Source organism: Protopterus annectens, chromosome 2.part1, assembly GCF_019279795.1.
Source record: "Protopterus annectens isolate FY-2018-M chromosome 2.part1, PAN1.0, whole genome shotgun sequence".
NCBI classification, from domain to species: domain Eukaryota; kingdom Metazoa; phylum Chordata; order Ceratodontiformes; family Protopteridae; genus Protopterus; species Protopterus annectens.
The window spans coordinates 906872860-906899216 of record NC_056729.1 but is presented as its reverse complement, the minus strand read 5'-3'; the positions used below and the strand labels follow the sequence as shown (position 1 = coordinate 906899216).

At 39.0% G+C, this 26357-nt stretch overlaps 1 protein-coding gene across 11 annotated transcripts in view; it reads right to left on the bottom strand.

Moving 5' to 3' along the window:
• Positions 1-26357, bottom strand: part of TENM3 (teneurin transmembrane protein 3) — a 3803041-nt gene that overhangs the window by 807867 nt on the left and 2968817 nt on the right. For all 11 annotated transcript variants that reach the window (XM_044062527.1, XM_044062530.1, XM_044062531.1 and 8 more), the window contains one exon: positions 11438-11560. In XM_044062527.1, coding sequence (XP_043918462.1) covers positions 11438-11560 — 123 coding nt within the window. The remainder of the gene's footprint in view (positions 1-11437; positions 11561-26357) is intronic.

The following is a 26357-nucleotide window of genomic DNA, read 5'->3' as shown; positions in this document are numbered from 1 at the left end:
TTTGTAGAGAGACAGAAAACTTGAGATAATACTTTGAAAACTATGTTATTAGTAGGTGACGTTAGTAATAGAAAATGAAATATATTAATTTTGAGTTTTGATACTGAGAAAACATTTGACAGTGTCACCTGGACTTTTTTTTTAATGGCAGTGCTTAATATACGATTAATAGACATATTTGTGAGTGACTGATGAGTAAAAATTAAGATCATAGGTCAGTTATCACAATCTTTGAATTTAGCACAGAGGACTAGGCAAGGACACCAATTGTAATCTCTATTTTTTTAAATGGCACTTTGTTATAATTAGCATTACTTGGAAGTGACCTGGATAAGCTATTTAAAGTGTTGCATAAATTGAATGAGTATCCGGGTTATAAGATTAATCGAACTAAGACAAAAACTATTGCTGTAAACTTGGTTCTACTTCAGAAATTACAACACAAGGATTACTATTTATGGGGCCATATCAAGGTTAAGTAATTAAAGGTTTGGCTAGCAGGGGCAAGTACTCAGCAAAGTTTTTAATTAAAACTAAGGTAATGATATGGATAGATTTTGTTGATAAAATACATAATATGGGTTGTCTGCATTGCTGTTAAGTTTATATATTGGTCAAGTCCTTCTTGTTATTTCTTTCAAACAGGTTCATACTAACAATCCAGAAAATGCTACAGATTTTTTGGGATAGTATAAAGATAGATAGGACAAAGATTTCATAGAAAAACTTGATTATGCCTAAAAATTTGTTGGATTATCAGTACTGGATAAAGAGAGATGCCTCTGGACAAGTCATGTGAAGTATGAAACTCTGATGTCTGGATTTATTGATTCACTGTAATCCTGAATGATTTTCCAACAAATCAAACTTTATGAGGGACAGATCAAAAATTATGGGGTAAAATCAGGGACAGTCCATGAAATCATGGACAGTGACTGGTATACATTACTCCTTAATAAAATAAATAAAAGTGACTTACCCTTGCTGTTGTTTGCAGACTACTAAACAGTCACTGATCTGTTGGGACAGTACAAGTACTGCACAAGGTATTGCAATATGTAGCAATAACTACAAAAGTATGGCTTATATATGTATAAATGTGTGTGTGTGTGTGTGTGTGTGTGTGTGTGTGTGTGTGTGTGTGTGTGTGTGTGTGTGTGTGTGTGTGTGTGTGTTGCAGTATAAGAGTAACAAGCTGGCTACAATTTCTTTAGCTTTATAGCACAATCATCATCAGCATAAACATTACGTGTGTGTCTGTGTGTGTGTGTGGGGGGAGGGGTGTTGTATTGTATTTAAGGATAACAACATGGCCATAGTTTTTCACTTGCTAACATAGAGCTTACATACTGATGGCTGTCTTTGGTGTGTGAAAGCAACTGTTCATTGCCACTGTGGTACTGTGAGTAGCACTGCCATTTCACAGTGCTTTGCTCAGGTTGAGTGATTCTCAATGTTTTTTTTTCTTTGTAGAGTCTACATGCCCTCACTGTCTGTATGTGCATCTATCCATGAGATGCGATGTACTCCAGCACCTCAAAAATGTGTAAGAGGTGTGTGTGTGTGTGCATGTGTGTAAAAATGTCACTGATTTTTACCACTGCGCGCACACACACACACACACACACACACACACACACACACACACACACACATACAGTAATGTCAGGCACTTACATAACTCTTCTGTGTAGCAGTTAAAATGCAGTTAAGTAATTATATTCAAAAAGTAAGGCATAAACTATATCACAGAACATTCAGACACATAGAGCTAATAAGGACTTTTGTGACCTCCCACACCCCAGATTTTATAAAAGGATTTTGACAAGGACTTAGTATTAGCCTCCACCCTCAACTACACCCATTCTAAACCAGCCCTGCTCAGATGAGTGTCCAAAATGTTGCTGAAGGTTGTGTGGGGAGGTGGGGATTATGTGTTCATTATGTCTTTAATTCTTGTCACAATCAAACCTTATACAGTAGGTGTGGACAGGAGGTCACTATAGCTTCTGTTCAGGATGGAGACAGTGTAGTCATTGTTTATTTTACTTTTCTCACAGACCTCAGAGGTGTACAAAGAAGCTTACTAAAGCTTGTGTAGGGGCAGTGTACTGTCTATGTGCAACAAAGTGCAATTCATTACTGCTGTCACTATTTTCTTTCACTTTTTTTGGAATCTCACACCAGGTGCATATACAGGTGGTTGCATTTGGGGGTACAGGTGAGGAATAAGGAGGCTTACTATGTATACGTGTGACAGCAGTCACTGGAAATATATGACTATTGCAATTTGAACTTCTGCTTTCATCCCAATCCAACATAAGAGGTATGCATAGGCAATAACTTTCATTTCTGGGGGAGGAGGCAGTCAGTATTCCCAGAAAAGATTTGTGCATTCTTACAACAATTGTATTGATAGTTTACTGTGAGCTATTATTTTGTCACCTTTGAACATTAAGCCTTGGGCACAACTTATGTCTTCCTTAATGGAAAAAATTAAGACTGAAATTCTTTTCTTACTCATGATTTTTGCTCAGGCCACCATTGGATTAAAGTCAGGAAAATGCTCTAAAATGCATCACAGAGCATCTATAACCCTATGGTTCCTGCTTAATTGAGCTATTTCCTAAAGTTGAACAGCAAAATTAAATTTCTTTCCTTAATCATAGTTTCTGTTCAAGTCATCATTGGAAAAAAGGATGTGTAAAAAGAAAAAAATAAATAAAATGCATTTCAGAGCATATAGAAAACTATGGCTTCTTCAAAAAGTTGAAGAGTAAGGCAAAATGTGAGAATAGGAAGAGAAAAGTAATGTGCATGGTAAGGAGAGCCCTGTCAGGGTAGAGGGGGGCACTGGAGCCTGCAGGATGTGTATATGTGGGATGTAAAGCTGTAAGCAGTGTTTAGGGCACCATTTCACCTAAGTCCAACCCTGAGCACAGAGTTTTAATGTATCATTGTTGTACCTGTGAATGTTTCTCTGACAGATGAGCCAACTTAGTGCAGTACACTGGCCTCTCATAATGTAAGAGCAGTGTAGCTACAGTTCAGTCTGTGCACACTACCTCAGTACACTGGCCTCTCATAATGTAAGAGCAGTGTAGTTACAGTTCAGTCTGTGCACACTACCTCAGTACACTGGCCTCTTACAATGAAAGAGCACTGTAGTTCCAATTTAGTCTGTTCACACTAACTCAGTACATTGGCCTCTCATAATGTAAGAGCACTGTAGCTACAGTTCAGTCTGTGCATTCTACCTCAGTACACTGGCCTCTCATAATGGAAGAGCAGTGTAGCTACAGTTCAGTCTGTGCACACTGCCGCGGTACACTGGCCTTTCATAATATAAGAGCACTGTAGTTACAATTTAGTTTGTGCACACTAACTCAGTACATTGGCCTCTCATAATGTAAGAGCACTGTAGCTACAGTTCAGTCTGTGCACACTACCTCGGTACACTGGCCTCTCATAATGGAAGAGCAGTGTAGCTACAGTTCAGTCTGTGCACACTACCTCAGTACACTGGCCTCTCATAATGGAAGAGCAGTGTAGCTACAGTTCAGTCTGTGCACACTACCTCAGTACACTGGCCTTTCATAATGTAAGAGCACTGTAGTTACAATTTAGTATGTGCACACTAACTCAGTACACTAGCCTCTCTTAATGTAAGAGCAGTGTAGCTACAGTTCAGTCTGTGCACACTACCTCGGTACACTGGCCTTTCATAATGTAAGAGCACTGTAGTTACAATTTAGTCTGTGCGCACTAACTCAGTACATTGGCCTCTCATAATGTAAGAGCACTGTCGCTACAGTTCAGTCTGTGCACACTACCTCGGTACACTGGCCTCTCATAATGGAAGAGCAGTGTAGCTACAGTTCAGTCTGTGCACACTACCTCAGTACACTGGCCTTTTATACTGTAAGAGCACTGTAGTTACAATTTAGTCTGTGCACACTACCTCAGTACACTGGCCTCTCTTAATGTAAGAGCAGTGTAGCTACAGTTCAGTCTGTGCACACTACCACAGTACACTGGCCTCTCATAATGTAAGAGCAGTGTAGTTACAGTTCAGTCTGTGCAGACTACCTCTAAAACTCTGTGACATGAACTAAAAGGTTTCTTCAGAGGGGTGGCAATGACAGGGTGATACTTAGACCGGAGGTATCCAGGAGGTCCCCAACTTGACATTTGATGGGGGCCTCCAAAATGTTAACACTGGCCCTGTTGAAAGTTATAGCTTGTAAGTAGAAAACTCAAAGCCAACTTACTCTAGCAGACTTTGAGTTAGTAGACCAGCTGTACCAACTAAGAAGAAAATGGTGTGCATGGGGAAATGGGACAGAAGTGTATAAATAAATGTATCAATAAATGGAAGCCATGGTTACAATATAAGTAAAATTACAGCATGTTAAAAATATTTACATAATTACTGCATGTATCCTATGGAGAACTGAGACTAGAATTTACAGCTGCTAAATACCATTAGAATATTTGCTAAACAGATATCCTTAAACCATGAAGAGATTGTAAATGGGATATTTTACTATATAACTTGGCAGGATAGGCTTTTGTCTGTATCAGGTGACATGCATGGGTGAGAACTGTACTCAGGATGGTGTAAAGGGAGTGACTTTACTGTGCACAAGCTGCTAGGTGGGTTTTATTAGCGCTGTATAAGAGATGCCAAATGGTACCAGCAAGTCAGTAGTGCTTGGCTGGGTTGGCAAACTTGCATTATTGGACACATTTAAGCAGTTAGGATATTGGCTTTAACGATTTGCTTTATGAGTGCATGTGCATGTGCATGTGCCTGTGTGTGTGTGTGTGTCTGCGTGCGTGTGTGTGTGTGTGTGTGTGTGTGTGTGTGTCAACATGTGTGTGCGTATGTTAGCAAATGTAGAAAAAATCAATTAACTATTTTTTTTTGGGTTATCTCCTGAAGATGCTTTCTTTGGTCTCAAAAGGCAGATTGTCCAAGGCACAAAATGACCTAGTCACAACTCCTGTATAGATGGTTTCTTTTCAGAATTATATAAATGTTATGTTTCAATAATGTTCGTTAGAAAAATGTTATCAGGTATGTTTAACCCACTGGGTCCACAACAATGTAGACTTGGGCAAGAACCATTCAGCAGTAGGGTACTGTCAGAGGAGACCATGAAAGTGGCAGCTAGCAGGGCCAGAATGGTAGAAGACAAATGTGAGCATACAGATGGAGGTAGTATTCTCAAAGCTGTTACCTATGTTAACAGTCAGGGAAATCTTAACCCAGAGGGGACTGAGATGCTCAAAGCTCAGTTGGAAAGGCATGTCTTCATAAATGTACCTTTAACTAAGAAGGAAGGGGGGATGGTATGACAGAAATTAATGAAATGGGAAGGTATTTAAGCACTAGGCAGGAGAAGAAAATGGACACAGAACACACAAAAAAATGTCTTGAAGTATGGTTGAGAAGCATTGCCGTGCAATATAAGAAACTTGAGAAGAAAGGGAAGCTGAAAGCAGTTAACACAGCAGATGTGGTACAAGCTACTGGTAACACAGAAATATCGGCCACTGACCAAGGAAATGTGAAGGTGCCAGGAAATAAGTCAATTAAGAATGACAAAAACTGGGGGACAATAAAGAGGAGTAGTAAGCTGAAAAGACAGGGTATCAAAAGTGAAGGAAGAAAGGAGGAGGAACACCATCAAAGAGGGGAACTATAGAGCACTCCTGTGACTAAGGAAGAAAAAGTGGCAGACATTGGTGGATTGATGTGATGTTCCAACCTCTAAATGTACAAAGGAAGGAGGTTGTGAGACTGGGTACAGAATAAAGATAATGGGCAATAAGAAGGGTTAAACTTATGGTAGATCTGACCCTACCAGAAACAGAATGGGAAATTCTAAGCTCCAAGACAGAGATGGAATGTAAATGACCAAGGTTTTGGTCCATAAAAGGATTCAATCAACTGGTGCAGGACTGTATCAAAAAGAACAGAATTCTGGGTGTGAGGCTAAGCAAGTTAGAGAGGTGTGGTTTGGAATGGGAAGTAGGTAGGAAACCAAGGAGAAATAAGGTGGTATGGAATTTCAGTAGGATGGACTGCACTGACCTGAAGAAAAAGGTCAGAATGAATAAAGTAAATAAAGACTAACGTTAGGGTGAGCAAGCTACAATACTGGATCAAGTACCAACAGAGGTACACGCAGTACTCAGGTCTATGTATAAGGGTTTAAGGAAGAGGCAAAAATGAAAAACAGAATAAGGATAAAGTGGCTACACAGGAAGGTGGGCTAGTGATTACAGCAAAGGACAAGGTGTACAAGAAAGAGACAGGCAGTGAGAAGAGAGGTGAGAAGGTGTGTAGGCAAGACAAATTCAAAGAGGAAGTGCAACAAAGAAGGTAAGACAGTAGAGGCACACAAAGCTGAAAGAAAACTAGAAGGTGAAGAAAGGAAATAAAATATTTTTTGGTAAAAATGTTTTTTACATGTACTGCAGAAAGGGATGACAGACTTGGCTAGACAGAGTAAAGTGCAGCCGAAGAGTGATGGTAGGAAAAGTCATACAGGAAATTCTGATGCAAATGCCGCATGCTTTCCTAGAATACAACATTTTCCAAGACATCAGTCACCATGGGTTTCTGGCCAAAAGAAGCTGTTTAACGTAATCTGAAAGAGTTATGGAAGAACTTCACAACTGAGTACCAGTAAATCTGATTTCCTTGGAATTAAGAAAGGTATTTAATTTGATGTCAGATAAGTAACTGCAAAAGAAATTGCAAGGGTTGGGGATAATGTCAAAAGTGAGGAACTGGACTATGGTATGAATGAGGAGATGGACACAAGGATTTTGGTGAAAGGGTATCTGTCTGGAGTAAGGGAAGTGATGTGTGGAGTACAGCAAAAGTAGGTACTGGGCCTTGCACTCTTCAGTGCGTTTGTTTCAAGCGTATCTGAAGGCTAAGAGAACACTGTCAATGTATTCCCATGTAACACAATGGCAGTGCATATCTGAAGGCAAAGAGAACAGGATTAATGTCTTCATGGATGACACAAAGACAGGTCCAGCAATGCAAGATGAGGAAGAGTTTAAGGAAGAAATTGGAAAGACCATCCAAGTGGGCAGAAAGATGACAGTTAAAGCTCAGTAAGTAAAAAACAAACTAGTGTAACTGGGCCACAACAACCTTGGTGTGAAGTACAAGCTCAGGGAATGGAAATGAGCTTGTTTATCATATGTACACTAGGCCAGAAACATTAGATTGATAGAGCTTGGCAGCAGCAATCAGAATCCTTGGGTTTGTCCTAACATGGTAGACTCACAAAACAAATTAGTAATGGTCCTATTCTGCCAAGTACTTTTCAGTACCACACAAAGTCATTTATTTTGCATCAGAAAAAGGGAAATGCAGGACGTGTGTCTTCTTTCTTTAAATTATTCTTTTCACTAGTATTTTGGTCATGTGGTGTGGTTTCCTGTGTACTAGACAGCTTCAAAAATCACATGTGATGTGTAGGAAAACTGTGTGAAGGGGTAAATCAAGCCTTAAAATAGGGACATAACTCCAAAAATAGGGGCATCCCATACAGTGGTAGATCAGGCCTGAAAATAGGAATGTTCTTCCAAAATAGGGAGAATTGAGAGGCATGAAGACAGTACATGACATGCAAGAATCATAACTTAACTTGAATGAGCAGAATGTTGTTGTTGTGTTTTTCGGCTTTTCCCAGTTAGGGGTCACCAGAGCAGACCTTCGGCCCGCTAATGACTGGCAGTGGATTTTTACGTGCCGAGTTGCCAGCCCTGACGCATAACCTTCAATGAAGGTACGCCCATTCACGCATGTCTCCACACAGAAGACGCTTTAGCTGAGAATCGAACAGGACAACGTCTTACTGTGAGGCAACAATGCTACCGCAGCACCACCACCGCAGTTATATCCAAAAAATATTCCTTGTACACTTTCAGCTTTACTTTCCTCATTAATGTACTTAACAATTGCTTTGTCAGACCCACAACTGCTGTTATGAGCAAATCAAGTTGATGTGTGCCTCTTTTCTCAAAAGCATAAAGTACCCAGCAGGCCAGTAATGACATTGGTGACCCATGTGATATGTCTGACTAGTGAGCCAGGTGCCATAGAGCCACTCCATTTTTTTATAGGTTGGTTGTGTAGTTCTTTTCCAACTGACTAGCTGGGTAGAGACCTTTGGGAAGGCCAGAAACTTTTAACATAGAAGGGATTGGGGGGATGGCATAAGGTGTGGGGGATTGGCATAATGGTCAGGGTGTTTACCTTACAAACACAAGGTGCAGGGCTTGATGGTCAGATGGGGTAATTGATTAGACTTAAAATGGCACACAAGAATATTTAGCCTACTACTAACCTATGAAACTATAAAAAGCATCAGGAGGTGTCAGGAGCTAGCCTGCAGTGGAGATGTGGTTATGGAAATATTAACACATGACTCACACTGATATTGGGGTGTATCTCAGGTACAGTCTGGGTTTAACAGTAGGGAAAGGAACAAAAGCCTTCACATCCATCAGGATGATACCATATGGGGCACTCCAACCCCATCTCTGCCATCCTAAGGAGAATAAGGAGGTACATTCAACATGGCAAAGGATAGATGTAGGGACAGAAAAACATAAACATGTTGACAAGACAGATATGTGTCTCAGAGGATACCCATGCATTGGAATGAGTAATCCATCTATGTGAAGCAGAATACATCCCTAATCTTATTTATCTCAATGGTTGGAAAACTGAAAATTCACCCAGGTCTGACCCAAACTAACATACCCCACTCACATAATCTCTAGAAACTTCCTAACTCACATACCCCCAGTAATAAATGCTCATGATACATAGGGAAACAATTGGGTTGGATTGCACAAATAGAGTTATAAAGGCCCTGGTGGTCATTAGCTTAGCCTAGTATACAACTACGAACTCTGAATCTATAAGAAAGTATTTTAGCAACCTCCTTACATGCTATACAGCAACTATTTTTACTATATGAACTCTCAGACAAAGTGTACTCTGACAGTTGCCATTTTATATACATGCACACAATCACACAAGTAAATAAAGCTTTTAAAATAGCCAAGAGAAATTTAAAACTTACAGATGATCAGGAAGTGAATATCAGAGATGTTGTGTGCATATTACAGGATGTCACTTTAGTGATGAAACTGTATTTTTGCTCTACACCACAGCAGCCAGACTTCCTTAAGACAATCACATATTTATTTAGGGCTTTGCCATAAAAATACTATTCTTTTGTGCCTGTAATGTGGTTTACTGAAAGGATGGGCATAAAAGCAACCACTGTGGAGCAGTGTGATATAAAAGCATGGGCTTCAATTTACTATATGAGTCAATTACACCATTTATTGGTTGGTTTTCCATGAAATACATTAAATGCATCATTGTTAGAGAGGGACTCAGACCCTATAAAATTATTCATGATTAGGGAGTAATGTAGTAAAACATTTTTTACAGCGCTTTAAGAAGACAGAAGAAATGGAAATTGCTACATATGCTGTCAATTCTGGTCCTATTAATGTGACGTGAACTGCAGACTCAAACGTGCATTCAGCAGTCAGAAGTCACCCACACAGACTGCTATTCAGGCCTCATCAGCATTTGTGACAAAACTACAGTCACTTGTTCAATGAATCGTTGTCATGACCACCTTAGCCTGGTATGACATTGATTCTACAGTAATTAACACAAACCTAAAAGTTAATCCACAAACACTTTGGTAGTACCTACCACATCATTTTGTCACTTTGGATACTAGTGTAATTGGCAATGCAGTACTACTGCTGTTCTACAGCTGGATGCAGAAGTAACCAGCATTACACTACTGTAATGTAACTGTCACTTAAATTCTACACTTTAAACATTGTCAGTTTATGAGAAATCACACCTCTATGCCTACGAGATTATAAAAGACTATGGTGCAGACCATACATTCGAGACATGATACTACATAGGATCATAGGAGGTTACTAGGCTAATGGCCCTTGGACCCTTAAAAGCCTAGCCAAGAGTTTATCTCAAAAAGAAACCTCAGTTAACACTTGTCTCCTACTCAGCACTTGTCAGCTGACTCAGAGTCCGAAGCATTATGGGACTCTCACCCATGATAAAAGGAAGTCTGCCAAAATTTATTCACACTGCAATTAAAAAGGTTTTCAGAATGCATACACTGCATCATGCGCACTGTTCCATTAATGCTATCCACAGCATGTGCAGCATTACAAAGAAGGATCAACAGTAGTTTGAATATATATGACTCGACTACAGATCCTCAAACAAGAAAACAAATTACTCAAACAAAAGCGTTAGAAAATGCACTGATCAAACACAACTTAAAAAAAAACCCCAAAACACCTTCAAGATCACACTGTAAAGGGAAAGGGCAAATTTCTCAGTCCCCACTGTACCCGCAAGCTCACACATGAAAAGACCAGCAATCTGCAATCGTTAATCAATCAATCATTTCTGCAAGTCTTTTCAGCACTCATACAAATAATATTTCTAGGAGATGCATGCAGCATTTATATATATATATATATATATATATATATATATATATATATATATATATATATATATATATATATATATATATATATACATATACTGTACACACACACACACACACACACACACACACACACACACACACACACACATGCAAAAGATGAATGACAAGTGCAACCTACTAAGTAAATGAGTCTTCTTTGGAAAAGAATCTCATCTTTGAGGCAGACATGACTATGCAACATCTTCAGTATACCACCTTTGTACAAAAAAATAACTACCACAGGAGACGACCTGTGCACAGAACCCAGCTATCACCAGAAGCACTAGTGATCACCCTAGTGGCAATACCCATAACCCATCTCTCTCCCCCTCCATTCCAAAGGAAACATGTAAGCAACAAACATTTCTGTTGCCCATATTACTGGATAAGCTGAATCAATTTAAAGAATACAGCTATTACAAGGTAGCCTACTCTAATACAAAAAGCCACATAACAGCTCAGTAACAGTTGACTTCATAAACCTTACTGCTGTGCAGTTTTAAGGATACAGACATAGCACGCTTAGGTTTATAGGTAGGTAGGTACTAGTAATGCAGTCCAGGAGACCATTAAGGAACTGAGCCCAAATTCCTAGTTTCCCCAAAGCACTGCCTGGTTAAGAAACTTGCGTAAGATCACATGGAAGGCAAATGAAAGCTGAGGGAATCAGACCCTGTATTACAGGAAGTAGCTCCCTAACATCTCATAACCTTAAAATTCTGCATCAGCTGCTAAACTTTACCAGTCTCTCCCATAAAAGACGATCACGAATATAACCAAAAACAGAGAATCAGCAGACAGTCAAACGGTACACACAGGGATGCATTCTACATCTTATCTCTTACCGCTGTCACCAGAGGGTATAGTCACTACGTTTGTTGACTCTGTCTCAGATCTGACTCTTCCATTTTCAAAAGTGTAGTTTTCAGTCTGCTGTAACTGCCAGTTGAGTCCAAATAAGTGCATGGCTAGTAAAGAAAAATAAAAATACAGTATTAAACAAAAATCAGAACCTAGTATCAGAAACCTACCATAATAAAACAATCATGTGAGCGGTTCTAAACCATAAAAAAATAAACTGTTCAGTGAAGAAATAGCATGTCCATCTTTTCTACCCCACAACAGCTGAAATGGGCTACTTTGACCTTCCCTCGCCTTTATTAATTGTAAAAGCTGCAACTGATGAGTAGTTTCAGGATATAGCAAAGTTAATCTTCCCACCAACTAAATGAATAGTAGTCAATAGCTTTAAGCATAAACGGGAAAAACTATTGTTTAAATGCTTCAGATACATTGTGTAATTACTGTTGTTCATCTGTCTAAACCACATCTAAGCACACTCCATGTTCTAAATAAAATTGCATGCAAAGTTTATGCTTCTCTTCAGGTAATGATTTCATCTACAAGTTGTGATGTGTCTGTTGTTAGCACTCACACTTCAGTGTCAGTTTCAATCAAGAATTTTTTAGTCTGTGCTGCAGCGATATATTGCATGAAAACAATATGCCTGGTACTGCAGCTCAGAAAGCTGGAAACTGTGGAATGCTGAACCGTTGCCCAACTTTCTTTGCTGTCAACAGGCCACATATAATTAGTAGCATTTCTGCATTTTACATAGGAACAGGCAGGTGCACATGGTGAACATTGCTATAGGCTATTACTTCTTCCAGAAAAAAGGGCAAACAAAGGTTGGTTTCAGAAGAAACATCGTTGATAAAAAAAAAAAAAAATTCGCTGAAAAATACAAATCACCCTGGAGCTGCACAGCACACCAAGCTAACAAGCAATCCCCATGTTAATGGTCAATAACGAAATATGTTTGCTGTATAACAGAAAGTTAAGAAAAACAAGTAATGTTCAAAACAGGGCATGGATGACAGCGGACAGTATTTATTTATTAACAGGAATAGAATACTGATCCACACAGAACTTTTCTATGTGCTACATAACAGGAAGTGAAGAAAAAACAAGTTACATTCTTAACAGGACATGACAGACCATGCAGAGTATTTATATATTAACTGGGGTAGAACAATGATCCACACAGACATTTATGAGACTTAACCAGAAAGAAGTATCTGTCAAGTGAATTGCTCTCTCACAGATTAGGCAAATAGAGGCTGAAGGAATCAAACCCTGGAGTACATAAAGCAGGTCATAGCCTTAATCCTATGTGCTAACTACCAGAACATAACTTGGTTTGAAAAGGTGTAACATAACTTGGTTTGAAAAGGTGTATGATAAAAAAAAAATTCTCATTTTCTGTCAATAAACAATATGTAGCATTTCATGTTCTTTTTAAATGTCTTTTGAGGGACTGATATTACCTTACAACTAAAAAAAAATTCCATCTCCCAGAAAAAAAAATTGTATACGTTCTCTTGCAATACCTCATTCAGTTCACCTATATTCTTAAAGTTTGCAGTCTTGTTAAAATGTTGCTCGATTAAAATTAAACTGCAAAGAAATTCATACTGCTCGGTAATAATCTATAGTAAGTGATCATCTTGCAATTCCACTATCAATTCTATATTGAGAGGAAATATCCTAAAACACTTAGTTTTCTGAGATGGTCAGATAACCAAAATGTATATGGAGGTCAGAGCCAACCCCTTGCAATTAAGAGTTAACACAGCTCCAAATGTACCATACAGCTACATGCTTTACAGGATTAAGAGAGATCTGAACATTGTGCTGTAAGCACCAATTGTTTATTTCTCAAAGAAAAGGGTATTAAACAGAAATACTTAAAGGCAACAACATGCCTTTCAATCCAAACATCTTCCCCAACAGAAAAAAAAAGAAAAAAGCAGACCGCTAGAAACATCAAAGTGGAAGAAAGCAAGTGATCATCAGCTAATGTATTAGCATGCTGATGATACAGAAATGTGGCATCTGATGAAAAGATCGAAAATCAAACAGAAAGGGGTCAAATTAATTTAATGTTCCAATGACACACTGGGCATGGGCTTTACAGCTTATATAGAAACAGTCTGTGTGCATATTTTATTCTCATGAATTGCTAACACACGCCACAAGCCTTTTATGTTCTGTATTAAGACTGACAGAGTTTTGTACCACACACGTAAAAAGCTGTAATAAAGGGCAATAATAAGGTTTGATAAGAATTGCTGGAATGTTACCAAAACAGGAATGTGAGATAAAAGCATATGGATCTAAAGATGCATAGTCATATTTGGACCCCCACAGGGGTACACTGTGATTAGGAATCCATATTTTTCCATAAATTAGCTTTTGTTTTCAGTATCCTGCTGTGTTCATAGCCAGGCTGATTGACTGAGTTAGTACATTCATTTTCTAAACCATTACTAACTGTCAGAGCCTTAGTGCCTTAAATGAGGTTATTGTGGCATTACCACGTAAAGGAAACAAAAGTACTTTTCAGTACATGTCCACTTAGGCAGTAGCATAGAGTTGCTCAGATATCTATTTCACTGGAAGACAGCTCATTGTGTTGCTGTTTTTTTTTTTTCTGGTGCTTGCTCTATCACGGCTTTACAAATGACTGTACTTGCTTTTCCACAGCAGTGTCAGTTGTCAAGAGAATGACTATTCATATAATGAAGGGCTGACCAAGTATCAATATTTACATGGGGAGTGACATCACATGTCTTAGTCACCAATTATTTGGATCTTGAAAAGAATACGGATATTTCTGCCATGAGTGTTACAGACAGAAAGAAGTGCAAAAAAGCAGGATTACAAGGAAGAAAACTATATTCCCAGTGTAGTTAAATGTATCTTCACTTATTTTATTTATTTATGCCCTACAACGTCACTTTGTTTACTGCTCTGAAAACCTTCAGCACCTTTGACTTAGTTTTATTTCCACTTGTTTACTTGCTGAAGATCTTGAAAGTCACAGTGATTCACCTACCCCCCCCCCCCCCCCACACACACACACACACACACAAACCAAACCATTGTTTAAGAAAGGAATTTGTCTCAGCCTACTTAACCTAGGCTAGAAAGTAGAGACTTTGCAGTTGTCAGTCTTGGTCACCTTCCACAATATTGCATCTTAAAACCATCTTCCTGAGGTCAGTAAAGTACCATCGCCAGCTAAAGTAAATCTGTTTTAACAAATGAGTTAGTTGTTATTAAATATTTATTAGAAGAACAGGGATGAGTTGTACTGCAACATTACATAAACAAACTAGTATACAATTCATACCTCTCAACTCTCCACATTTTTGCAGAATGTCCAGATTTTTATCTCATATTTTTTGGTCTGTTCCTCATTAAATTTGCAGTTTTCTGCCAAATTACTGAGGACTGATGTCACTAAATGATGACATACATTTGAGTTTCAGACTTCATATTGTCCAGAAAATGCATGCTATCACAAATTCTGTTACTCTAGCAATTTTCTAAGTTTATAACAGCAATATTTAAAATCCATCCCTAGTTTTGGGCCTTTGTCCCCTGATTATTCTGGGCATTGCCTAGAGGTCTTGCTTTTCTAAGTACATGTCCTCATTTCTGGCAATGAAATGTTGCTTTAACTAAAAAATCTAAGGATACCTACAGGCAGCTGTCACTTGCCTTACCATTTGAACAAGGGTGACAACTTTCACACCTTACAACTGCAGAGTAGGGTAGTTCTGATATTTAAGGACAGCAGATTTGAGCACTTAACAAAAGCCACACCTCATTTATAATGAAAGAAAACATAGAGGGCACAAAACAAGCATTAAAGTAAGCACAGTAAAAAAAAAATGACTGTTTCATAGACCACCTAAAATGCTGGTGATTCACAGTACTGTTACTGTAACTAAACAGAGGAAAATAGTGCACGTTTCATCTTTATCATACTACAGGGAGTCGAGTTCCATTCCGGGAAGCAGGCAAAAACAAAACATATACATATTGCACTAATGTACCTACTTATAATTTTTGTAATGTCACTTAGCCTCATATGCAATTCTCATTATTCTTTGTTTCAGGTGTAATTGTTGTTCCTTTGTCCACTTATGCAGGTTTTCTCCCCAGGCCTCCACTGAAAACAAGTAACCTCTACCCATTCAGACTTTCCCGGTTACCAAATTTCAAATATATATATATATATATATATATATATATATATGGGTCCACTTTACTTTACCGAAACGACACTTCACCGACACGCGGAAGACCGAGACGAAACGACCGACAGGTAAGTTGACCGAAAAGGTGATTTGCCGACAGCTGAAAGACCGACAAGGGTAACGTGTGAGCGCGACTCGGTAAGTGTGCAATAGTGACGGAGTTAGGAGCGGTCAGGTAAGTGTGCAATATTGTGGGATTTTGGGTTAGGGTGTGGGAAAGGTGAGTGTGTGGTAGTGTCGGAGTTAGGGTTCGGGTAAGGTAAGTGTGTGATAGTGACGGACTGTAGTTTAGGGACGGGTTAAGTGAGTTAGGTTTAGAGTGCGGGTAGGGTGAGTGTGCGATAGTGATGGGCTTTATGTTTTAGGGTGGGTTAAGTGAGTTAGGGTTAGGGTGCAGGTAGGTTAAGTGTGCGATAGTGACAGTCTTTAGGTGTAGGGGTGGGTTAAGTGAGTTAGGGTTAGAGTGCGGGTAGGGTAACTGTGCGGTAGTGTCGGACCTTAGAGTTAGGGTTTGGGTTAGGGTTAGTGGATATGTCATTGTGTGTCATGTGTAGTTTACGTTGTTTGTGTCGGTGTAATTGTGTTCGGTTTTGTGAGTTGTCGGCGTTGTGTGGTTTCGGTTATTTGGGGTCGGTGTTTTGTGTGTCGGTGAAGTGTCGTGTCGGTAATGTAAAGTAGACCCATATATATACATATACACACACATACATATATGCATGCATATATTGGTTTGTGAAAGTCCCAATTCCACCCATTTTAGGCTGTATGAATTAAACACAATGAGAAATACTTAAAACAGAACATAGAATGTCAAGATATGATGATATATATATATGATGATATATATATATATATATATATATATTATTTTTTTTTTCACTTAAAGGTTCCACAGATCTTGACGTCCTGCTTCTGCATTCACCGTGGAAGAAGTAGGTAGTGTAAGAACTAGGATAAACTGTCATAGAATTCAATCAAAAATAAGTGTATGTTTGCATTAACAATGAGCAGAACCACAATCCTATGTGGAAGGTAGTACTGTGTAGGAACTGCCACAGGACAGCAGTAAGTTAAATGTGTTACATTTATGAAAATGAGAAACTGATTTATTAGTTTACTACTTCCTTTTTCTCTCAGCCTTTCTGTATATAGTATATGATTTTCTGATAAAATACACAGACACAGACGCACACACGCATGCGCAACCACGCACACACGCGTGTGCGCACACACACACACACACACACACATCATATACATCTAAACATCTATCTATCTGTGTAGGTGCCATTCAATCAATAAAGACAGAAACTTATCAAAGAGGTTGTGCTGTTTCATGATCAAACAAGTGCACAGTTAATCAGATAGTACACATAGTTTTTGTATGCCAGACTGCAATATTGGGAGTATGCCCTTACTCTGATGTTGTATGATCTTGGAATCGGTACATATAAAGTTGAGGAGGAGGGGCATGCAGAGGTGCCTCTGCAAAAATGCTATCCTTGAATTTTAAAAGCAACACTGTACTCTGATTGTTGCATGTGAGTTTTGGTTGTAGGAAAAATATGTCCTGAAGCTGTATGCAATCGGTCAGGAACTCAATTAGTTTTTCAGTGTTTTTTGATTTCATTGGTGAACAAAAACATGTACACCAATGAATTAATCCATAACTTTTAAGTCTCCCAAATCCTTATCAAGTCTTTTCATTTTAATTACCCACACTGCTGAACTGTTTAATGCTACCAGATAATTTGTCCTGCTGCTGGATTGGCGTAGCTGCTACTTTGTTTTTTCTTTTCAGAGGAACCTAAAATAATTAATTTCCTTTTGTGATTTATGTGATGTCCTCTCTCTGGGCCAGTAATCAAGGAGCCTGAATCCTCACCACTAACCATGGAGAGGGACATTCACTTGGAACAAAAATAAATACACACAGATCTCTGCATCAAGCACAATTTCCCTTAAGAGCACACAGGGAATACACTCAGTCTGGGGTCTGGATTTCTCTCTCTCTGTCTCCCTCCAGGTACCCAGTAAGACTCCCCACTGGTATAGCTATACAGCTGAGTCCTCAGCTGAGTGTCCAAGCCAAGTCCTCCAGCACCCCTCACTGTGTAACCAGTGCTTCATGTCCCTGCTCCTAGCAGCTGACAAACACACACACACACACACACACACACACACACACACACACACACACACACACACACACACACACACACACACACACACACACACACACACACACACTCCTTGAGATTTGATTTTCACACATATGCACACATCTGCGAATGGCTGGCGCAGGTTTACTAGCTAGGCCCTCTTCTGCCCGACTATAAGACATTTACTGCCATCAGACACTCCAAAGTCAGCTACTCTAAGGCTCTTACAAGGGTACCCAACTCTACTGAGGGAAATTAATGTTAGTACAAGTGGTAATGTTTTGATCAATACACTAAGGCTTTCAGGAGTGGCCACAGAGTCACTAAATAGATATGAGTACTCTCAAAGTTTAAAATATTCTCTGAAGGACCAGCCACAATGAAAAGTTTAAAAATACAGTGGTACTTTGGTACTTGTTGTTAATTCACTTCAGAAGGCACACTGAGTGGCAAAAAATGGGTACCAAACAATGTTTTCCCATAAGGAATAATGTAAACTGAATCTATTCCAGACCCAAAAAAGTCCACATTTTATAAGGCATTATATGCATTAGTGGAGTTTTATTTTACTAATAAACAGTATAAGTTCACTTTTAAAAATTATAACTTCACTAATAAACAGTATAAGTTCACTTTTAAACAGTATAACTTCACTAATAAACAGTGTGACTTTAGTTTTAAACAGTAGAGTATAAGTTCACTAGTAATCAGTAGGTATAAGTTCAGTAATAAACAGTAGGTACAGTATAAGTTCACTAATAAACAGTATAACTTCACTTTTAAACAGTACAGTATAAGTTCACTAATAACAGTACAACTTTCAGTTTTAAATTTTACGTCTGTATAACTTTGATGGCCTAAAGGGATGGTGGTAAAGAAAACAGTGAGGAGGAGAGATGTTATTATTTGATAGCAGAGTCCCCTTCCATAAAAACTTCGGCCAGCTGCCCTTCAGGAGTTCCTTCTCTTTCTGTTTTCTGTCTCTTATCACCACTGAAACCTGCTTGAGACTCACCACGTTTAATTTTTTACTAGAAACATATCCAATAATGCTTGTTTTTGCCTGGATTTCAAGATACCTCTAAAGTGGGACCTTGTTTGGTCAAAGGACAAATTAACATTGCAACTTGTTAGAGCTTTGTCAGGGTGATATTTTTCCACAAAATTTTTCACTTCTACCCATTTTGCACACATTTCTTTGATTAATGAACTGGAAACTTTTTCCCTTGCCTCCTCCTCACCTGAAGACAGTTCCTCAGCAACAAACTGTTGTTGCTCCCTCTGAAGCTCCTGCAGCTTCTGCGTGCTGCACTCTTCTTTATGCTTCTTTATGCTCCTCAATTAACTCCTCCACATCATCAGTATTGACCTCCAGGCCCATGGACTGCCCTAGAGTCACAATATACTCCACAATACCTGTACGCCTCAGCTCAGTCTGAAAGCCTTCAAAGTCCCTCTGAGTTACAGCTTCTGGCAAAATTTCTTCCAGGCAGAGTCCAGGCTCCTGTGAGAGACTTGCCTCAGGCTTTCTCAATAACATTTAGGCAGTAGTGGATATCAAAATGTTTTTTCTATAATTCTCTCAAGGTCATCTCTGTATCTGAGGTCACTTTAAAGCACCTCTGGAAAAGTGTCTTTTTGTACAGTTTTTTTTTTTTAAATTAGAGATGACTTGCTGGTACATGGGCTGGATCAGAGGAGTTGAGTTAGCCTCACAGTGATTAAGTTAAACTCCTTAAACTAGTTGTCCTCCAAGTCTGGAGGGTGAACAGAAACATTGTCCAAAAGAAGAAGAACATTCAGAGGTAAATCTTTCTCTAGTCCAAAAACACCACTCCACGAGCCAACTCTCCAAAAACAGAAGAAAAAAACACACTGAACAACTGGAGAAATGGTCACCATCCACTTTTACTGTGTTCCTAGTACTTCGGCATCAAGCCCTCCTTGGAAGGCTTGATGCCAAAGTACTAGGAACACAGTAAAAGTGGATGGTGACAATTTCTCCAGTTGTTCAGTGTGTTTTTTTTCTTTTTTTGGTAAATCTTTCTCTAGTATTTTTTCACAGATGGGCCAAACACTTCATTCATCCACTCTGTGAAGAAATACCTAGTGACCCAAGCTTTACTATTAGCCCTTCACACCACATGTACCTTGCATTTTATCACATTGTCTTTCTTGAAAACTCACATGTTTTCACTGTGGTAGACTAGCAGAGGCTTAAATTTTAAATGCCCACTTCCATTCTCACACAACAGAGTTAGCATGTCCTTCATTGGCCTGTGGCCAAGTAATGCCTTCTCCTTTTGAGTGACATAGGTTCTGTTGGGCATTTTTTTCCAGAACAAGCCTATTTCATCACAAATAAACATTTGTTGGGAATACAAACCCTCAGCCTCTACATACCTCTTAAACTCCTGAACAAATTAATCAGCAGCATCTTTGTTGGCACTGGTTGCCTCTCCATGTCGCACCACACTATGTATGCCACTTCTCTTTTTAAAGTTTTCAAACCACCCATGATTGGCTTTAAAGACTTCACTCTCAACACTCATTCTAGGCTTGTTTTTCAACAGGTCAGCATGCACCATTTATGATTTTTCACAAATCATAACCTGTGAAATACTATCATCAGCTAACTGTTTTTTTATTTACCCAAATCAACAACAATTTTTCCACTTTCTCTAGTGTCTGTGATCTTTGTTTAGCCACAGCTTTTACTCCTTCAGCAACATCAGCTGCCTTGATGGCATCTTTTCTTTTCATAATGGTGAAGATGTTTTTTCTCGGCATGTACTGTATAGAGAGATCAGACACGTGGACACCACATTCACATTTCTCTATTATCTCCTTTCTCTGTTCTATCATGGTTCTAACTAACTTTCTTTTCTGCTGGCTGTTATCATTAGTCATTTTAGGACCCATGATTGTACAGTACTGTACTTATTTGCACAAAGAATAGCAAGCAAATACAAGAAACACAAGAAAGTGTACAGCAGACCTGTTCTGGAAAGCACAGCTAGTACCAAGGAAACAACGTGTACCAAGATTTTTTCTATCCAAAATGTAATGAATAACAAATTTGATAAGTTTCAAAGCAGACGAGTATCAAGGTACCACTGTATTTAATAATTAGTAATAAAAGAGCATGAAAATATTAAATATCTATTTACAATAAATACAAGAGTTTCATCAAAGGAAATATTAAAATAACACAGATGAATAGATTCACACAGATACAGAAAACTAGGACGTAACTAATCCCACTATATTTTCCTGACTGATCTAATGAATTACTATTTTCTGGGTGGGAGACTTTGTCAGGTTACAAATGAAGACTACTATGAGACTTCAGTCTCATCTAGTATTAAAATATCATTACAGAGCTGGCTTACAGAATGACATAACATACATCTGGTCATCTGACTTCTAGTTCCCATGTTACCCCCACTACTGGAAACTGAACCAGAATCTCGCACATATGCTTTACCATACAAACATATAAAGCTTTGCTAAGATCTGTTATAGCATCTGGAAGTTATAAAAAAATAAACACTTCCACTCTTCCTACAGGAGCTAATAAACCATTCTCTGGCACAGACATTTCATCTCTGAGTGCAGGTCGAACTGTAAGATACAATCTTTATGGCCTAAATTAAGTAATTTAATTTCTTACTATTTTGCAAAATTAGCTGGATTGAGATTACCCTCTTTTCTTCCTGCATCCTCTGTTAAAAGATATACATTTAATCAGTTACAATACAGTCAGGACTGGTTGGTACATTTTTAAGACAAGCAGCTTTACAAATATATTTTTCAACACAAGCATCTGTACAATTCAGTTTGATATACAAATGACATATAATTCTTTACAAAATTCCAGCTAGCTGTGCTGGCATGTTAGACATCCACTGCCCTACTTCTTCTGCATAGCTGGCAACGCCTTACATCATCACAACTTAATCCAAGTAATTTAACCTGGTCATTGAGAGTACTCCCAGCATTTGCTATTTACCAATGTTTAAAAAATATGCAGTCAGGCCTTCCTTTCTAGTAATGGATGCTATCGAAATGTAATAACCATAACCTGTTTTATACTATAATGTTTTAAATCCTTGCATGTTTTTAAATCTATTTTATATAAGAGCTATCCTGTTCTTTTTCAACTGAGTTCCATACAGAGATGTGCTTACTTGGATACACCATGCAGGTATGCAAAGCATACCTCTCAACCTCTTACAGCAAGAAATCTGGACAAAGCCATAAATAATGGGAAGGGAGAAAAAGCCCCAAAAGAGGGACAATTTCTAAATGCTGCTCTTACAAATTTATAAATTTAATAGCATAAAAGGTTTTACATTAGCATGAAATTCATGGGTCTATGTTTGCTTACCAAAATCAAAAAAAATGCAAACAGCTAAACCGCAAACAGGAAACAACGAATACAGAAATTATCGAATGATGACTTCTTTGAAAATAAACACTTCAAATGGCCATGGTTGGCTAACAACCAGGAAGTAATGCAACGCGTAATGTAAGTGAAGGGATGTCTTGTAAATTTTCCCTATTCCCCACTGTAGTGCAATCTCAGAGTTGGTATGCATAGTTAGGAGGGATATGGGGGATGTGGGGGCAAAGTCCCCCATCTATGTAGGCTGTGTTCATGATGCTGGTCAACTATGGCCATTCAATGTGTTTATTTTCATAGAGGTCATTATTTTTTCACATGTGAAGTCTGGCTAGGGGTAACATGGGGATAAGTGATGCCATGAACCCTAGTATACACAAGTATTCCCTGGGAGAAATGGAGTGTAAGGGGAGTAGTTGGAGGAAGTAGCTGAGCAGAGTTTGCACTTTTTAAGGATAGATGAAAGCCATTATCATATCTGTCCTTAGTCTGCATCCTAGGAAAATGTGATCCTGAGAAGGATTGAGAGAATTATTGGTGTAGTTTATGGTGAACACCAGGCATTGAAGAAGAGAGACAGTGAAGACAAGGTTTTCCTTTAGGGTGTCTGGGTGGACTACTTGAATTAGCAGGTCATCCAGATAAGGATGGGTTAGTATTACTTGGGAGCCTGCAGAAGGCAATGAAAGGAGGTAAGCATTCTGTGAATACCCTTGGTGCCATAGAGAGTCCAAAGGGTAAAACACATAACTGAAAATGCAAGGAAACAACAGGAAAGAGTAAAAGCTTCCTGTACTGAGGATGAATGGGGATATGCAGGTATGCATCCTTGATGTGCAGAGTGGCTAGAAAGGCCTGGGGAAGCAGATGAAGGAAAAGAGTTTGCAGAGTGAGCATATGGAAAGTTGGCACTTTGAGGAAAAGGTTGAGATGTGAGAAGTCTAAGACTGGTCTTCGGGGTCTTTTCAGAGAACTAGGAATATCCTTGAGTAAAACCCTCTTCCTTTTTTTAGTGGTGGGACTTCTTGAATGGTTCCTTGTTTTTAGCAAGTCCTCTAGTATTTGAAGCAACAGATGAATCTGATCCTCTGGAGGTTGTGGAATGCCCATGAAGGGAGGGACAGATTTCCATACCATGTAGTAGCCATTTTGGATAATGGAAATGACCCATTTGTTGGTGGAGATACTTTTCCATGAGTCAAGAGAGGAAAATAGGTGCTGGGAAAGGGGGTGTTTGAGAGACTTGCCAGGTAGTCACAGACTGCCTGGTCTGTCTAGAAAGGTGGTCTTTTGAGCAGGGGTTTGCTGAGGTCTGGAAGATCCATGTCTATGAGCCCCTTTCTTATGGGAAGGAGGGGAACTGCAATGTTTTTGACACAAAACAAAATATTGCCAGCCCAGTTATCTGGAATTTTGTAAATAAATATATGTCATTTGTGAATATTAATATGATTTATATAGAAGTGTGACAAAAGGAGATACTGCCAGCTCAGCTATCTGGAATTTTGTAAGTGGTTGTGTGTCATTTGTGAATAGCAACATGATTCATATGCCTGTGTTACAAATCTATTAGAACTGTATGTCATATTGTATAGACGTGCTGAAGAGATATTTTATACACTATTGTAACTGTTTAACAGGGGAGACAGAAATACAGGAGATTAACTTGCAAAACTTCAGAAGAATGGTTTAGGTCAAGTTACTTTATAGCTGGGCCATAAACAAAAGATGTTATCTTTCAGTTTCAGTACAGTAACAGACACAATGTCTAGAACTAGAAGTTTTTTGTATTGTCTTGAAACAAAGATAATTACTAAGCTTGAGATGTAGATTTGTTTTATTGTTTTAGGACTTCCAGAAGCTGCAAACATGTGAGGGAAAGCCTTTGTTTATGTATTTTCAAAGGTAGATGCTAAATGCTACCTCAATGGTTGTTTTTGAGCCTGGGAAATAACGTCACATGACAAGAAGTCATGTCATGCTGCAAGTATTCCAGCAGCAATATTTGATATATTAATTTAAGAACCCTCTAAGAGAGAGACTGTGCATTTTGTATTTTGTCTTTGACCTGGCAGCATCGGCTGGGAAAACCCACTCCACATCTGTCTTGCCTGACTCTGTAAGTAAGTTAGCTAGGGTACAGTTACTTCTTTTAGATTCAGTAAGGAATATAGTAAAGACTAGTTTAGATGTTTTCTGTATTTGAGACTGTCCTGCAATGTTGTTTTAAATATTTTCTGTGATTTTGAAATCTGAAGTTACTGTGATGATTTACTGAGTACTTTCTTGTTCTTTTATTACTTATTATTAAATACACTTAAACCTATCTAAGTACTTGCATATCTATTTGGTGACACTGTGCAGGCCACTCCTAATAGCCTTGCTCTTGGTCAAGCTACCACTTGGATTAATAGTAACATTACACAGTAGGTTTGGCCGCCCTTTGCTAAAGGTCTTAAAGTCGCTGACAAGTAGTGTCTGGTGGCAGAGAAAACTAACTTATAGCCTGGGTAGAAGGGAGCAAAGCTAGTAAACCTCTGCCAGCCTTTCCCAGATATGTGTGTGTGTGTGTAAATCAAATGTCAAAGTGTGTATGTGTGTGTGTGTGTGTGTGTGTGTGTGTGTGTGTGTGTGTGTGTGTGTGTGTGTGTGTGTGTGTGTGTGTGTGTGTGTGTGTGTGTGTGTGTGTGTGTGTGTGAGTGTGTGTCAGATACTTAGGTAGTGACACAAAGCACTGGTTGGACAAAGATTGTGCAGTTGGTCTTGGTTTGGCCACTCAGCTGAGATCTCAACCCTATAGCTGTGCCAGTGGGGAGTCTTACTGGGGATCTGGAGAAAGAGGGAGAAACCAACGCCAGACTGACTGTGGTTTCTGTGTGCTCTTAAGGAAAATTGCACTTTGCTGTGTGTGCACTTGTCATCCTCCTAGTATGTACAGCCTCCACCGTTGCCAGTGGTCAGGACTGAGGCTCCTTGATTACTGGGCCAGTGCTGCAGTGTCACAGTTTTATTCTGAGAAATTGTTTCTTTGAATGATAATCTCTGTGGTGTTGAGGAACTGGAGACACAAAGATGTGTTTCAATTCCTTAAGCTCTTTCCCTTTGTCATAAAGGGACTTGAAAATCAGCATCAGCATCAAGGAGTGCATCATTGTCCAGAGGTTTGTCCATAATTTTAGCCTTGATATCATTAGGCAAAGGTTGGAGTCCTAACCGTAAATACATCCTAAGGAAAAAAGCCAAAGCTGCTGATCTAGCAGAAACCTCAGCTGCATCATAACTACATTTAACTGAATGTTTAAGTACTTGGCCTAAGGCAGATAGTAAAGAGGGAAGCTGAGCCTTGGCTGGAGAATCAGGAGTGTCTGATACCATCTGAGTAGCTTGGGTAAGCAAAGTCAGAACATACTTCAACATGTGGGTCTGGTAGTTGATTGCTATCCTTGTCAGAAGGGAGCAGACTAGTAGAGGGAACAAGTCTAGAAGGTTTATCTGCAAAAAAGGAAATGACTGCAGGATCTGCTGGAGGGCATTTAAATAAAAACTTGCTGTCCTCAGGGACTTTATAGAATATGACAGGCCTTTTAGGAGCTGGCGGTTGAGAATCTGGATTCCGTGACACTGAGAGAAAGTCATCCAGAAAAGCAGGGAGGACAGAAGGAATAGCTGAGGCAGATGGTGAGTTCATCTGCAACAGATCATAATATCTCTTTTTAACTTCTGATACTTGACTGCTTTCCCATTTAAAGAAATCTCTCACTCTAGAAATATTTTTTCCAAAAGACAAACTTTCCTGTAGAGAATCCCCATGGTTAGAATATAATTCAGGGGAAGCATGGCCTACAGATTACTCTACTTAAGATGTGTAAACTAATGATTCATCTGATGAAGAAGATTCTTCTTCTCCAGAAGCCTCCTGTTCCTCTACAGATCTATAAAGCAAGGAAGGTATTAAGGATTCCCTGTGAGAAGGCCTGCCAATCTGGGGAAGGATCCTAGGGAGAAAAAACATGTTTTTGTTTTAATTAATTTTACCAGGAAGAACCCCCCCCCCCCCAGGTTGTAAATAAATATTCAACAGAGGCCTAGG